At 42.3% G+C, this 16,203-nt stretch overlaps 1 protein-coding gene across 2 annotated transcripts in view; it reads left to right on the top strand.

The window, feature by feature from the left end:
- The window catches only part of LOC122777274 (leucine-rich repeat-containing G-protein coupled receptor 6), a 57,770-nt gene continuing 41,567 nt past the window's right edge, over window positions 1-16,203 (top strand). The window contains exon 1 of one of the 2 annotated variants that reach the window (XM_044038396.1): window positions 1-349. In XM_044038396.1, the coding sequence (XP_043894331.1) occupies window positions 120-349 (230 nt within the window). In that variant the 5' untranslated portion in view covers window positions 1-119. Of the gene's footprint in view, window positions 350-8,205; window positions 8,262-16,203 lie in introns of those variants that run through there. The other variant, XM_044038398.1, reaches the window with a different exon arrangement.

The raw sequence follows: 16,203 nt of genomic DNA on the forward strand, positions 1-16,203 counted from the left end.
ACACACACACACAGAGTGTAAATGAAGAGGAGATGAAGAGGTAGACGAGACAGGAGACAATAAGACACACAGACAGGCTGACGGACACCTTCCTCATTGATCATTGATCTGAAGACACCATGCTGGTGGACATGCAGACAGGTGGCCGGTCACACATGTCTCCTGTGCTCCTGCTGCTCTGCATGATGGCAGCAGTTTGGGGTCAGAGCAGACGGGGGTCAGCAGCAGAGACGTCCCTCTGTCCGTCTCCATGTCAGTGTGAAGACGATGGGATATACGTCATGGTGGACTGTTCTGAGTTAGGACTATCATCTGTGCCGCTGAACCTGAGTCCACTTACCACGTATCTGTGAGTACCTCAACATCCTGCTAATGATCCCACTACTACCCCTACTACTACTACTACTTCTGCTTATGCTACTGCTGCTGCTGCTGCTGCTGGTTTCTTCTAAACTTCTTGCTGGTTTCTTCTAAACTTCTCCCTGGTTTCTTCTAAACTTCTCGCTGGTTTCTTCTAAACTTCTCCCTGGTTTCTTCTAAACTTCTCCCCGGTTTCTTCTAAACTTCTCGCTGGGTTTCTTCTAACCTCTCATTGGTTTCTGAACTTCTCATTGGTTTCTTCTAAACCTCTTGCTGGTTTCTTCTAAACTTCAAACTGGTTTCTTCTAAACTTCTGTGGTTTCTTCCTGGTTTCTTCTTAACCTCTTGCTGGTTTCTTCTAAACTTCTAGCTGGTTTCTTCTAAACTTCTGGCTGGTTTCTTCTAAACTTCTAAACCTCACTGGTTTCTTCTAAACCTCTGCTGTTTCTTCTAAACTTCTTCCTAAACTTCTCTGGGTTTCTTCTAAACCTCTCATGGTTTCTTCTAAACCTCTCATCGGTTTCTTCTAAACCTCTCATTGGTTTCTTCTAAACCTCATCGGTTTCTTCTAAACTTCTCATTGGTTTCTTCCAAACTTCTCACTGGTTCTTCTAAACTTCTCGCTTCTGATCAACCCTCCATCCGACCACGACATTTCGTTGTGCAATACCAGTTGTTGTGTAATGACAATAAAGATGCTTTCCTTTCCCCCTTTCCTTTCTTCTGAACTTCTCATTGGTTTCTTCTAAACTTCTCGCTGGTTTCTTCTGAACTTCTCATTGGTTTCTTCTAAACCTCTCACTGGTTTCTTCTAAACTTCTCGCTGGTTTCTTCCACACTTCTCCACGTCCAGGCCTCCTCTGCCTCTCCCTGTGTCCTCACTACTTCCTTCCTTGACCACTTGAATTGTGGTTTTGGTTAAGGTCATGGGTTAGTCAATAACTGGTTTAAGTTAAGGCTTTTGTTTAGGTTGTTCAAATGAATGGAAGTCAATGCAGAGTCCTGAGAGGAATAGCTGAACAAACCTGTGTGTGTGTGTGTGTGTTTTCTGACCACTATAGCAAAATGACTTGACTACTTCTTTCAGTGTCAGGTTTCTGAGCGCCAACTGGAGACCCAGCATTAGTGTGTGTGTGTGTGTGAGAAAGAGGATGAACAGTTTGAGCACAGATGTCTAAATGTGTTTGAGGTTTAAAGGTGGGGACCAATCATCACAAGCTCCTGCAGAGGCTCCTCCCACCCTGAATTTCTCGATAGCATCACGTTGTAAAAACAGAAATGTCAGTAATTCAAAGTTCACGTATCTGTACTTTATTTATTTTTCCAGTATCTTGTACTTTTACTCCACTACATTTCCTTTAACTGTATTTGTTACTTGTTACTACCAAATCAACCGTTCTCACACATTCACACATTCACACGCTGCAACATGGGCTCAAATGTCTTTGCTCAAGGACACATATGGACGAGTAGAGCCAGGAATTGAACCCACAACCTTCCTCACTCTACCACTGAGCCACTATGGCTCAATCCTAACTCTTTCCCTTTTTGTTCCTCTTACTTTTACTTTTACTTCTTAAACTTAAGTACATTTTATATCACAAAATGACTTTTGATACTTAAATAAATGTCCTAAATTTTAAGACTTTTACTTCAGTCATTTTACAAAAAGTGGTGACATATTTGTACCTTGAAGTATTACTTCAAGGTACTTTATACACGACTGGGCCTTGCTTTGTGCACTGAAACACAGTCATTGTCCAAAAAGAGTTCAGATTGTCCCACACTGGAGATCAGGGACAAACACGTGTGTCCAAATACTTTTGTCCACATAGAACATATTCACAGGAATCCCTTCACCAGACTCCAGAACCTTCTCCACTCAGCGACAGATGTGCTGGAGTCTCTTACATCACCGAGACGTGGTGCTCAGCCAAAACCTGCGCCACTGCGTGACGATCGTCCGAGGACAGATCAGAGACACTCTGTGATAACTGATAGTGAAGTGATAGAAGTCAAATCCAGGAAACAGGGTGTGATACAGCAGTTAGTCACCAGGGGGAGGAGAGAGGAGAGGAGATAGTTTTATTCTCTTAAATCTACATTCGATCTACCACGCTCTTATTGTGATAGTTTTCTGGGTTTATCTGTAACTTCCTGTCGCCTGTCACTTTTTGGCAGATCAATCTGATTTTTCCACCCAAATATAAATTAACTCCCTGATGAATTCACTCGCTGATGAATTCACTCACTGATGACGTCACAAAACATTATCAAACTTTCCAGAAATTCAAAACCGTACAGATTCATCTCTCTGTCTCGTGTTCAGATTAAATCTCATCCAGATTACAGATTGATCTTTTACCATGGTTGAGATGTTTATCTCAGTGATCACAGATCAGGATCAATGTTGTCATGTTTGTTATATAACGTTCTTCTGGATCCAGTGGATTTACTGGTTTTACGGCTCAGTGTCAGATCTGTCAGAATTTTCACATCACTGGTTTGAACAAGAGCGCCCCCCTCAGGTCAGATTTCCAACTGAAGAATGACTCTTCAGTTGTTTAGAAGTTGTTTAGGTGCAAAGAGCGAGAGGCGACGTCACAACTTCTGACGTAAATGAAATCCACAGTCAGCGCGTTTGTCACTTTATCTCACTGTGCAGCTAAAATCACTGGTTTTCTCTGTGGACTTTGGTGTAGGACAGTGAGCGGTTTACAAACTTCCGTTTCCTGTTAGAAAAGTGTGTCTAACGGTGAGATAAAGACGTGAACATGTTCTTCAGCACGTTATGAGGCGAGTCTTTTGTTAAATGGTCAAAATCAGATTTGTCCTTGTGTTTTTCAGCTTCTCATACAACCACACTTCTAAAATAAGAATTAAAAAAAACTGAACTACCACTTTAACTGATCCACTATGATCACTCTCACACACACACACACACACACACACACACACAGAGAGTCTTTCCCTACAAACACAAGACTAATTGTTCATTTCCCGTCGTTAACAGTGGAACTGGACCAATTAGTGAGTTTGAGGGCTGATTTAGAATAAGATAAATAAACCTGGAAGACCAACCGCACACTCACACACGCACACACACACACACTCACACACACACACACACACACACACACACACACACAGATAGAGGGAATGTGGGTCTGCACATGCCGTAACAAATTGAGATGCTGTACACAAGAGTCACAGATTTGTCGTTTGCTTTGATTGATACAAATCAAACACAAACAAAACAACAACATCCCCTCCCTCCCTGACTCCACCCACACGCACTCATGAGTCCTGACGTAATAAAAGCAGGATCTGTCCCAGCGTCCGCTCGTCCTGCTGTGCTTCTGCTGCCTGTCCGGTTCTGACCAGTGGTCACAGAGGTCACAGAGGTCACAGAGGTTTGCTATTATATCATTTTTCAGAATTGGACCCGCATAAGTTAAGGAATTTATTTATTAGCGAGGCAAAGATGCTGCGAGGCAACATGAGCAGAAATTTATGACAATAACCGTCTCCGTGGGCAACGCATAAAATGAGCTGTCATATGAAACGCAGCTTTGAAAGCACTTCTCTTTGATATCAGATTAGAGAGGAAAAACACGGCCCGAGGCCTCACGGGTGTGTGAGTGTGTGTGTGTGTGTGTGTGTGTGAGTTCAGGAACACTCAGTACATTTAAAAGAATCTTCTTCTTCTTCGACTTCACAGAGACATAATAACTAGGTTGTCCATCACCAAGTCATCACCACAGGCAACCAGCGAACACAGTCACAGCAAAAAGTTATCAATGGTAAACGATTACGATAACATAGTTTTATTTGTCACACACACAATCCTACACAATGTCCAGTGAAATGTCTTGTTCCTGCTTAAAATGAAATATGAAGAAAAGAAAGTAATAATTACACATTTAAAATGCCTCGTTATAAAGTGTCCTAAGTATCTAAAAATGTACAACATTAACATTAATATAAGAAATTAAATAAAGTTCAAGGAGTTGCCAGGGTTGTGTTCTTGTACACAGGTCTTTGTGGGGACCGTGACACTCACACACCACAGGAGGTCAGGACATTTTAGCTCAGTTAAAGGTCACAGCTCCGGTCGCTGACGTCACACAATACAGTATATAACTAGACCCATGATTCTCAAAGTGTGGTTCGTGTACCACCAGTGGGACGCAAGCTCCCTCTAGTGGTTCTTTGAGGAAAATCAGAAATACTGTTCTACTGTATAAACCAGGGATTGTGAGCTGACTCCAATCTACATTTATACAATTATATACAGTGTCCTCAATAAAAACAAGCTCAAATCTTAACGTTTAAACTAGTGCTGTCAGTTAAACGCGTTATTAACGCTGTTAATGTGAACCCGACATTAGAGAAACTACAACACCACACTGGATCTAGCTAGACCGGAACGACAGACACAGACGACAGACACGCGAGCCGGCCAGAGACTGGATCATTTCTCGACGCACTCCCCACATCCATTAAGGATGTATGCAGTGTTACCAACCAAGCTGGCAGACCCCCGGACCGTAGTAAGGAGACCACCGAAGACCGCTAGCTCCTTTAGCTCGGATTAGCTTGTTACAGTAACAACACATTAAACCAGACTGCGTCTGCGTTGAAGAACGACTCTTTATTCACACACTGCAGATGATACACAGCCTCTCTTATTAGTGTGCAACTCTCACAATAAGAGGAACGAGTCCAAATATGCAGGTGACAGAGATACTGTCTCAATAAAGCAAGCGCATGCACTTTTCTATGATGATAAGAGCATTAAAATGAGAACCAATAATGGGACAAAAAGAAATCGAGGGACATTTAGAATAGATAAAAATGTACAATTAATTGTGATTAATCGCGAGTTAACTAAGACATTAATCATCGCAATTATATATTTGAATCGTTTGACGGCACGAGTTTAAACACATTTTAACAGTGATGTATTTTTCAAATTCCATTTCCAAGAACCTTTTGCTCAGGTGTAAATATAGTTTATATATATAGTATATATAGTTATATATATATACGTTTAAACATAGTCGTGTTCTAAGAGTTAAATACATGATATAAAAACTGTTGCATTTGGAATCATTGATTGATTCATTTCTTAAAGTCAGACAGAATTCTTCCAAAAACTTTCTTCTGTCCATTGAATTAAAAATGAAAAAAATATTCTGTGAATAAATCTGCTTGACAGATATGTGATGTGAATATTATGGTATGGCGGTCCGGATAATTGAGATGTGAACTGCGACACATGGGACAATAATTCAGGCCGGGATTTGTTGCCACTCCAGGCCACCCTTCTCATGCAGACCATCATACCTATGGTTGTGTATTCTAAGCCTATTTGACAGTAGAAATTCAGGAGTGACTGATAAGTTATCTATTTGAATATATGATTTTCATTGAAAACCCTGTTTTCAAATGTAATAACAATGGGTGAATCCTCAAAAACTCATGAGGACAGCAGCCATAGGATACACAAATGTACAAGGCAGGACACACAAAACAATGGGCCTATATTTTTAAAAAGAGAGAAATACTAGCTCTTCTCTGTGTATACATATATATATATTCAATGTTTGATTTTATATTGTTAATGATTGCACACACAAACCAGAAAGACAGGTGTCTGTGAACACAGCCTATAAAGTTTATAGTCATACTATATAGAGCTTGTATATATTCTAATGATAGTCAAACTATTGTTTATGGTGCAGAATTACAATAAAGAAAACTGCCACAAAGCTGCAGCCTAATAGATTAAGAGTATAAACTATCGTCAACAAAATCATATTTTTCATTCATCTCTAGGTATTCTGGATTGATTGTCGGGCCGTGCCTGTGTGTGTGTGTGTGTGTGTGTGTGTGTGTGTGTGTGTGTGTGGGGAGGGGGCTGGGGCGGCGCATGTGACTTCACTATTGTTGCCGTGTCCGTGAGACACACAGTCTGCGGTGAAAGCTATAGTGTTTTTGACTGACCTTCCCTCCTGGTGAACATGTCACTTATTCTGCAACATTCCGTTTTCTGTCCCTCTCTCTCTCTCTCTCTCTGCTCCACCTTTTCTTCTGTCCCTCCATTTCTCTCGACTACTCGAGTGAAGACAGCGGAGCTAATTGATTGTTGTGTGACGCCGACAGGTCGCCGAGCGGCGTCACTACATAACGAGATGGATTGATTTGTCAGGCCGGGTCATCCTGGCCACTGCCCACAAACATCGAGCAAACAATCTGTTGCTCCGTCGACCGATGACAACAATGCTCGCTCTGATTGGCTCACAGGGAAAATCAGAAAAATCAAAGTCCATTAATTGTTAATTGTGATTAATGATGATAATAATAATAATATTATTATTAATAATAATAATAATAATAATAATAATCATAATAACAAGTTGTATGAATAAAATGCATCCGGTATGCAAAGGCCTTAAGATTTAAATTGTGATTATGGTTAAGGTTAGTGATAATGCTTTGTTTAGTCTGTGTGTGTGTGTGTGTGTGTGTGTGTGTGTGTGTGCGTGTGTGTGTGCGTGTGTGTGTGTGTGTGTGTGTGCAGCAGGTGAGTGTGGTGAACTTCTAACAGTGTTTTGGCCTCGGCCAGAAACCACAGCTAACGCTTTACCAGACAGAAGGGAAACCGAGGAGTGTGTGTGAGCGGTGTGTGTGTGTGTGTGTGTGAGTGGTGTGTGTGTGTGAGTGGTGTGTGTGTGTGTGTGTGTGAAGACCACCCAGACTGCTGAAAGAGGTTTTTTTTAGTCAATGGATGTGAAGCATGAACAATTGAAGCAGAGGAAGATGAAGAAAGAGGATAAAAAAGTGATGAGGAGGAGAAACTTTGTGACAGGAAAATGTGAATTTGAGACACACACACACACACATCCTGTCTGTCTGACTGTCTGTCTGGTGGTGGCAGTTGTGTGCGTGTCATTTAAACATTATTATGTCCATGGAATGATTCCTATCATGGGCGAGTGACTGTAAACAACATGTCTGAGAGAGGGACAGAGAGACAGACAGAGACAGAGAGAGACAGACAGAGACAGACAGACAGAGAGATTTTACAGAGTATTAAATAAATATTCTGTGCAACAAATGTTCATTAGTGAGTTTAATTATTAACGACTGTGATTATGAAGAGTTGCATTAGTCTAAGACAACAGTGTCCAACTGTAGATCAGTTAAGTGAGTGAATGAGTGAGTGAGCAAGTGAATGAGTGAGTGAGGTGCAAGTGTTCACTGATGTGAATCTGAGAAAATCTAAATGAGAGGATGATGTAGCTCGGGGTGTGTGTGTGTGTGTGTGTGTGTGTGTGTGTCTTGGCTCGCTTCCTGTCACCTGTGATCAGAGTCCCTAAGTTACACATCATCAGATCATCGTCGGACAAAGACACACAAGTGATTTCTCGTCATTTTCTCGTCTCATGTTCCTTCCTTCCTTCCTTCCTTCCTTCCTTCCTTCCTTCCTTCCTTCCTTCCCTCGCCTCTTGTTCCCCCGAGGCCTCGTCATGACAGCGAACACCGGCAGAGAAATAAAAATCCACTTCCTCCCGCAACAAAAGTGATATTTATGCCAGGAGGGTGTTGTGAGGGGGACGGCAGGCTCGCGTTGTCCAGAGGGAGCGTGGAGGGTTGGTGGTTTCCCGGGGAACAACCTGGGAGGCTTTTAAACGTCGCTCGGGGACAGACGGCAGGTAGGCAGGTAGAGGACAATGACGGCTCCCCCGGGAGCGGCAGGCTGAGCCGCGGCCGCTCCACATCCTGTTCTTTAGAAAAGTCAGAGAAAGCAATCGCGACACCAGATCTGAAGGGGAACTAGGGTGGAGGAGGTGGAGATTAAGTGGACAAAAACGGTGTTTATTGACTGAATATAGGTGAGTTTGCACTCAACAGCCACTTTATTAGGTACACAGGAGTTCTTTTCTGCTGCAGATTTTTCACCCAGCGAACTGACAATATCTATTTATATTATATATCTCTGACATGTGAGCGAATAGTGATTTGATTTGCGACGTGATTCCGCCTCAGGTCATGTGGTCTGTACCACGAGAGAGACCATATAAATGGACCAGTAAACACAAGAAGAACAGTGCAAATAAAAGTAGTCTACAATATCTTCTTGTGGTTTTACTTCATTGTTCGACAAAATGTTCCAAGTTTGAAAAGCACTCACTCTCCCACACCAAAATCCACAGAGAACATCAGTGATTTTAGCTGCTGGTCCTCTGCTGCCTCGTGTGGTCACTTTGTGTCACTGAAGTGACAAAATAAGACATTTGAACTTAGTGATGGAGGCAGCAGTGGATCAACAACTCCTGCAAATCACTCTGGACTTTGGTGTGGGAGAGTGAGTGTGTGTTTGTGTGTGTGTGGTTTACACAGTAACACAAACTTAACGTAAGTTTCCAGTGAGTTTGTCTTTTTTGGACCAATCGTTATAACCCAAGTCACTGTAAGTCACGTTGTGCTTGTACCTAATAAAGTGGCAGCGTGTGTTTGTTCCGTGTGACGACACCGGGGCAGGAATGTGCTCCCGGTGACGTGAGGTTGAAGGGTGAAAGGTCGTTTTCTGACTGAGAGGATTCAGAAAGGCTGCATGGCCCAGATTCCTGGTCAGCCCCCTTTCCAACCTTGGAAGTCTATGGGAATGTGAATGTGTGTGTGTGTGTATGTGTGTGTGTATGTGTGTGTGTGTGTATGTATGTGTGTGTGTGTGTGTGTGTGTGTGTGTGTGTGTGTGTGTGTGTGTGTGTGTGTGTGTGTGTGTGTGTGTGTGTTTTCCACAACAGAGCAGCCATTGTTCTGGACAAATGTCCCCAACTGTGCTGGTGCACATACATGAGCCACAAACACTGTCAAACACGGTTTATAAACCACTCACTCTCCCACACCAAAGTCAGTGATTTCAGCGTGTGATGGAGGCAGCAGTGGATCTCTATGGACTTTGGTGTGGGAGAGTGAGTGCTTTACAAAGTCAACTCTATTTAAACAGCCCAACATTTAAGAGCTGAAGAGTCACAAGTCACATTTGTTATGAGCAAAAGAAACGAATAATACAATTACGTGTGTGTGTGTGTGTGTTCCTGTCTGAGTATCTCTGTGAGGACCACAAAAACCTATACAGGGAGTGAGGACATTTGATCTGGTGCTCAAAACCTTTCAGGGAGTTAAGCTCTTAGTTGTGATAGTTAAGGTTAAGCTCTTAGTTGTGATGGTTAAGGTTGAGCTCTTAGTTGTGATGGTTAAGTGTAAGGCTAATATCTTAGTTGTGATGGTTAAGGTTAATATCTTAATGGGTTAATATCTTAGTTGTGATGGTTAAGGTTAGGCTCTTAGTTGTAATGGTTAAGGTTAATATCTTAGTTGTGATGGTTAAGGTTAGGCTCTTAGTTGTGATGGTTAAGGTTAAGCTCTTAGTTGTGATAGTTAAGGTAAGGCTCTTAGTTGTAATGGTTAAGGTTAATATCTTAGTTGTGATGGTTGATGGTTAAGGTTAGGCTCTTAGTTGTGATGGTTAAGGTAAGGCTCTTAGTTGTAATGGTTAAGGTTAATATCTTAGTTGTGATGGTTAAGGTTAGGTTAATGGTTAAGGTTAATATCTTAGTTGTGATGGTTAAGGTTAGGCTCTTAGTTGTGATGGTTAAGGTTAGGCTCTTAGTTGTAATGGTTAAGGTTAATATCTTAGTTATGATGGTTAAGGTTAGGCTCTTAGTTGTGATGGTTAAGGTTAGGCTCTTAGTTGTGATGGTTAAGGTTAAGCTCTTAGTTGTGATAGTTAAGGTTAGGCTCTTATTTGTGATGGTTAAGTTTCAGCTCTTAGTTGTGATGGTTAAGGTTAAGGTCTTAGTTGTGATAGTTAAGGTTAAGCTCTTAGTTGTGATGGTTAGGCTCTTAGTTGTAATGGTTAAGGTTAATATCTTAGTTGTGAGGGTTAGGCTCTTAGTTGTGATGGTTAAGGTTAGGCTCTTAGTTGTAATGGTTAAGGTTAATATCTTAGTTATGATGGTTAAGGTTAGGCTCTTAGTTGTGATGGTTAAGGTTAGGCTCTTAGTTGTGATGGTTAAGGTTAAGCTCTTAGTTGTGATAGTTAAGGTTAGGCTCTTATTGTGATGGTTAAGTTTCAGCTCTTAGTTGTGATGGTTAAGGTTATCTTAGTTGTGATGGTTGCTTAGTTGTGGTTAAGGTTATCTTAGTTGATGGTTAAGGTTAGGCTCTTAGTTGTGATGGTTAAGGTCTTAGTTGTGTTAGTTAAGCTCTGGTTAAGCTCTTAGTTGTGATAGTTAAGGTTAAGCTCTCAGTTGTGATGGTTAAGGTTAGGCTCTTAGTTGTGATGGTTAAGGTTAAGGTCTTAGTTGTGATAGTTTAGGTTAAGCTCTCAGTTGTGATGGTTAAGGTTAAGCTCTTAGTTGTGATAGTTAAGGTTAAGCTCTTAATTATGATAGTTAAGGTTAAGCTCTCAGTTGTGATGGTTAAGGTTAAGCTCTTAGTTGTGATAGTTAAGGTTAAGCTCTTAGTTGTGATAGTTTAGGTTAAGCTCTCAGTTGTGATAGTTAAGGTTAAGCTCTCAGTTGTGATGGTTAAGGTTAAGCTCTTAGTTGTGATAGTTAAGGTTAATATCTTAGTTGTGATGGTTAAGGTTAGGCTCTTAGTTGTGATGGTTAAGGTTAGGCTCTTAGTTGTGATGGTTAAGGTTAAGCTCTTAGTTGTGATAGTTAAGGTAAGGCTCTTAGTTGTAATGGTTAAGGTTAATATCTTAGTTGTGATGGTTAAGGTTAGGCTCTTAGTTGTGATGGTTAAGGTAAGGCTCTCTTAGTTGTGATGGTTAAGGTTAATATCTTAGTTGTGATGGTTAAGGTTAGGCTCTTAGTTGTGATGGTTAAGGTTAGGCTCTTAGTTGTAATGGTTAAGGTTAATACTTAGTTATGATGGTTAAGGTTAGGCTCTTAGTTGTGATGGTTAAGGTTAGGCTCTTAGTTGTGATGGTTAAGGTTAAGCTCTTAGTTGTGATAGTTAAGGTTAGGCTCTTATTTGTGATGGTTAAGTTTCAGCTCTTAGTTGTGATGGTTAAGGTTAAGGTCTTAGTTGTGATAGTTAAGGTTAAGCTCTTAGTTGTGATGGTTAAGGTAAGGCTCTTAGTTGTAATGGTTAAGGTTAATATCTTAGTTGTGATGGTTAAGGTTAGGCTCTTAGTTGTGATGGTTAAGGTTAAGGTCTTAGTTGTGTTAGTTAAGGTTAAGCTCTCAGTTGTGATGGTTGGGTTAAGCTCTTAGTTGTGATAGTTAAGTTGTGATGGTTAAGGTTGTGAGGTCTTAGTTGTGATAGTTTAGGTTAAGCTCTCAGTTGTGATGGTTAAGGTTAAGCTCTTAGTTGTGATAGTTAAGGTTAAGCTCTTAATTATGATAGTTAAGGTTAAGCTCTTAGTTGTGATGGTTAAGGTTAAGCTCTTAGTTGTGATAGTTTAGGTTTATAGTTTTAAGCTCTTAGTTGTGATAGTTAAGGTTAAGCTCTCAGTTGTGATCTAGTTTAGTTAATAGTTGTGATGGTTAGGTTAAGCTCTTAGTTGTGATAGTTAAGGGTTTATGATAGTTAAGGTTGTGATAGTTAAGGTTAAGCTCAGTTGTGATTAATTAGTTGTGATAGTTAAGGTTAAGCCCAGTTCTCAGTTGTGATAGTTAAGGTTGAGTTGTGATAGTTGGTTAAGCTCTCAGTTGTGATAGTTAAGGTTAAGCTCAAGTTAGTTAAGCTCTCTAAGCTCAGTTGTGATAGTTAAGGTTAAGCTAGGGAATGCATTATGTCATGGTGTGTGTGTGTGTGGCACAGCAGCAGCAGCAGCAGCAGTTTTGTTGCGGCTGGCAGAGTGCAGGTGATGACTAGTGAGAGCTAATGATAATGCCATTTCCAACCGACTAAACACACACACACACACACGCACACACACACACACACACACACACTGATGGTTAATGGTCTGTATGATCTCGCTGTGTAACTTCTGTAACTCGTGGGAGCTAAAGGGAACAAATAAGAATATTGATTCCAATACGTAAAGAAGGTACAATTTATCACTATAATATGTTCAGATACCATGAATAGACGTGGGATTATCATCCATAGTGTTTTGATATTTTCTTACCCCCTGACACACGTGCACACACGTGCACACACACACTTGATGCATGTGTAACCTCACAGGAATGTCCAGAAGGTGGACGACGATGTAGAAAACAGAAGGTGAGGAGACAAATGAGGAAGGAAAAGGAAAGACTGATGATAAAGAGAGTCTTAATTTAACTGACCTGAGTGCAGAAACAGCAGTCAGGGTCACTGCGCTGGCATAAGGCAATCAGATTACTTATTACTACAGGAGCAGAGAGAACACACGTGCATTTTCCATCTGTTGTTAAAGGAGGCTGAAGGGAATTATGCTCCGGTCTCTATAACACGTCTAAAAAGCAGCGGTGAAAAGAGGAAATCTGGACTTTTTACTCGAGTGGCAAAGAGCCAAACTAAATCTCTTTAAACCAGCAGCAGCAGCAGCAGCAGCAGCAGCAGCCACATGTCCTCACTGCTACGGGGTAACATTTCAGCGAGCGCTGATCTAGGATCAGTTCTAGATGTTATCCATGGATACGGTTGAATGTACGCAGCAGATGAGCCGAGTGTGGATCAGCGACTCACTCACTGTGTCCTCCTGTTTCTGCCATTCAACCAAATGAAGTCATAACTGAGCCTGACACTAACGCTCATCATGTTTCATTGACTGCTGCTGAGAATCTGCCTTTAAATCAACACACACACACACACACACACACACACACACACATCCACCTTTCAGGATCTGTGGAAAAGTGGGGAAATGAAGCATTCTTATTGTGGGCTGTCACCACTGATCAGGGCTGCTGACCCGGATCGCAAAGTCTTTCAAAGGTCTTGCGAGAAACACAAGTTGCTTCACAGCACCTCACATACACCCCATAACCAGGCACCGGCTAGAGCCGTGTTTCCATCCCAGTATGGTTCGGTTTGGACTGGTAAAGTCCTGGTTCAGGCTTGTGTCGACTGAGAACAGTATTAGCTGGTCTAGCTCCGCCTGGACCATACCATACTATTAACTCTGTTACCCCAAAGGAAGCATGCTAACAGGGAATAGTTTGGGCCAGTTATTTTGGTACTATTAATATATTAGTTAATATATGATATTACTAGTACATATATTACATTATATAACTAGTAATATGTAACATGGACATGGACTTGGACTTGGACATGGACTTGGACATGAACATGAACATGGACATGGACATGGACTTGGACATGGACATGGACATGAACATGAACATGGACATGGACATGGACTTGGACTTGGACATGGACTTGGACTTGGACTTGGACATGGACATGGACTTGGACTTGGACATGGACATGAACATGAACATGAACTTGAACATGGACTTGGACATGGACTTGGACATGGACTTGGACAGGGACATGGACTTGGTCATGGACTTGGACATGTTGGACAATGTTGATATAATTATTACTATTTTGATAATGGACTGATCGCAGTGCTTTTTAATAGAATTATAATTTTTATGGTTTCATGATGGAAAAAAACAACAGATTTCACCAAAGTAAGACGAGTGGGAGTAAGAAAGAAAAGATAATGAAACGTTTTTCCTGCTTGTTTTTTCTCCGTGTTTGGCACATGTCATGTGACAAACATATATGACGGCCAAACTGCAGATTAACGGACTGCGAGTTCCCTCGCTGGCTTCCAGGGTTTTTGTCCGACCCACAACAGCTGCCTGTCAGTCCGTCCACATGTTGGAGTCAGTGTCGTATGTTGTGAAGCGCCGACTGTTCCGACGCTTCCTGTTCCATTACTTAAGTGCTTGACCTTTCACCCCCACTCACCCCAACCCCTCCTCCTCCATCGCATGACAGTGTGTGTGTGTGTGTGGGAGGACAAGGAATGGACAGAAGAGTGTGTTCATGCACGTGTGTATGTACCAGCGTATGAATCAGTCCCAGGGGCATGAATGTGTTTCCCATGACATGGACTCAGACTAAACAGCCGCTCTCTCCACCCAGACATCCGCCTGTCACACACACACATCACCCTTTTTTCTTTCCTCTGGCCTTGTTATCTCGTCTCTTCCCTCCCTCCCTCTGTTTTCTCTGTCCCTGGCCTTTTGTGGCGGCGAAACCCTCCACGTCCAGGTGAAAGACGCCTCCCTCGCTCTCCCTTTGTGCCACGGTGAATGAGACGGGGGAGAGAATAAGAGAGGCAGAGATAAAGCGAGAGAGAGTGGCTTCGGACACAAAAGGCGGTGTACCCCTCCCAGGAAGTCTGAGAGAGCAGGAGAGAGAGAAATCTTTAGAGGAAGGAGGAGCATTGTACCCTCCTTCCTGACTCTTTGTGTGTGTGTGTGCGTGTGTGTGTAAACTCCTGTGTGTGTGTGTGTGTGTGTGTGTGAGAGACTGTGAGGGGGGAAACTAAAAGCCAAAGCAAGTCATTTTATTCAGATTGAAAAAAAAGCAAAGACAATTAGACCTCACCCACACACACACACACACACACACACACACACACACACACACACACACAGCCGTTTAGGGCGCCTTTAAGTGGCTCGAAGCTTTGACTCCCGCTCACATTGTGTGGATCAAAGATCTCCTTTCATCGAGGCCTTAACTGTTTGAAAGAGCTCAGCAGCAGAGATCCAGTCTAAATCCAGCTGAAGACATTACTGTCAGGTGTGGCTCCAACACCGCTGCTGAACGCACACACATGCTCCTGCCCCGCGGGCCAGACCTGTGCAGAGTCTAAAGATCTATCACTCTAATGTTCCAGACTCCTCGACGCAGGACTCATCGATGCACAACGGACTCATTAACACTGGACTCATCAACACTGAACACTGGACTCATCAGCACTGGACTCATCAACACTGGACTCATCAACACTGAACACTGGACTCATCAACACTGAACTCATCAACACTGGACTCATCAACTGAACACTGGACTCATCAACATTGGACTCATCAACACTGAACTCATCAACACTGGACTCATCAACACTGAACACTGGACTCATCAACACTGGACTCATCAACATGGACTCATCAACACTCGAACACTGGACTCATCAACACCGGACTCATCAACACTGGAACACTGGACTCATCAACACTGGACTCATCAACACAACACTGACTCATCAACACTGGACTCCATCAACACACAACATGGACCAACACCGAACACTGGACTCATCACCAGACTCATCAACACCGGACTCATCAACACTGAACACTGGACTCATCAACACTGGACTCATCAACACTGGACACTGGACTCATCAACAGGACTCATCAACACTCGAACACTGGACTCATCAACACAGACTCATCAACACTGAACACTGGACATCAACACCGACTCATCAACACTGAACACTGGACTCATCAACACCGGACTCATCACACTCGAACACTGGACTCATCAACACTCGAACTCATCAACAATCAACACCGGACTCATCAACACTGAACACTGGACTCATCAACACTCGAACACTGGACTCATCAACACTGGACTCATCAACACCGAACACTGGACTCATCAACACTGGACTCATCAACACCAGACTCATCAACACCGACTCATCAACACTGGACTCATCAACACTGGACTCATCAACACAGACTCATCAACACTGGACTCATCAACACTGAACACTGGACTCCATGAACAACATGGACTCATCAACACTCGAACACTGGACTCATCAACATCGACATCGGACTCATC

The sequence above is a fragment of the Solea senegalensis genome, linkage group LG11, assembly GCF_019176455.1.
Source record: "Solea senegalensis isolate Sse05_10M linkage group LG11, IFAPA_SoseM_1, whole genome shotgun sequence".
NCBI lineage: Eukaryota > Metazoa > Chordata > Actinopteri > Pleuronectiformes > Soleidae > Solea > Solea senegalensis.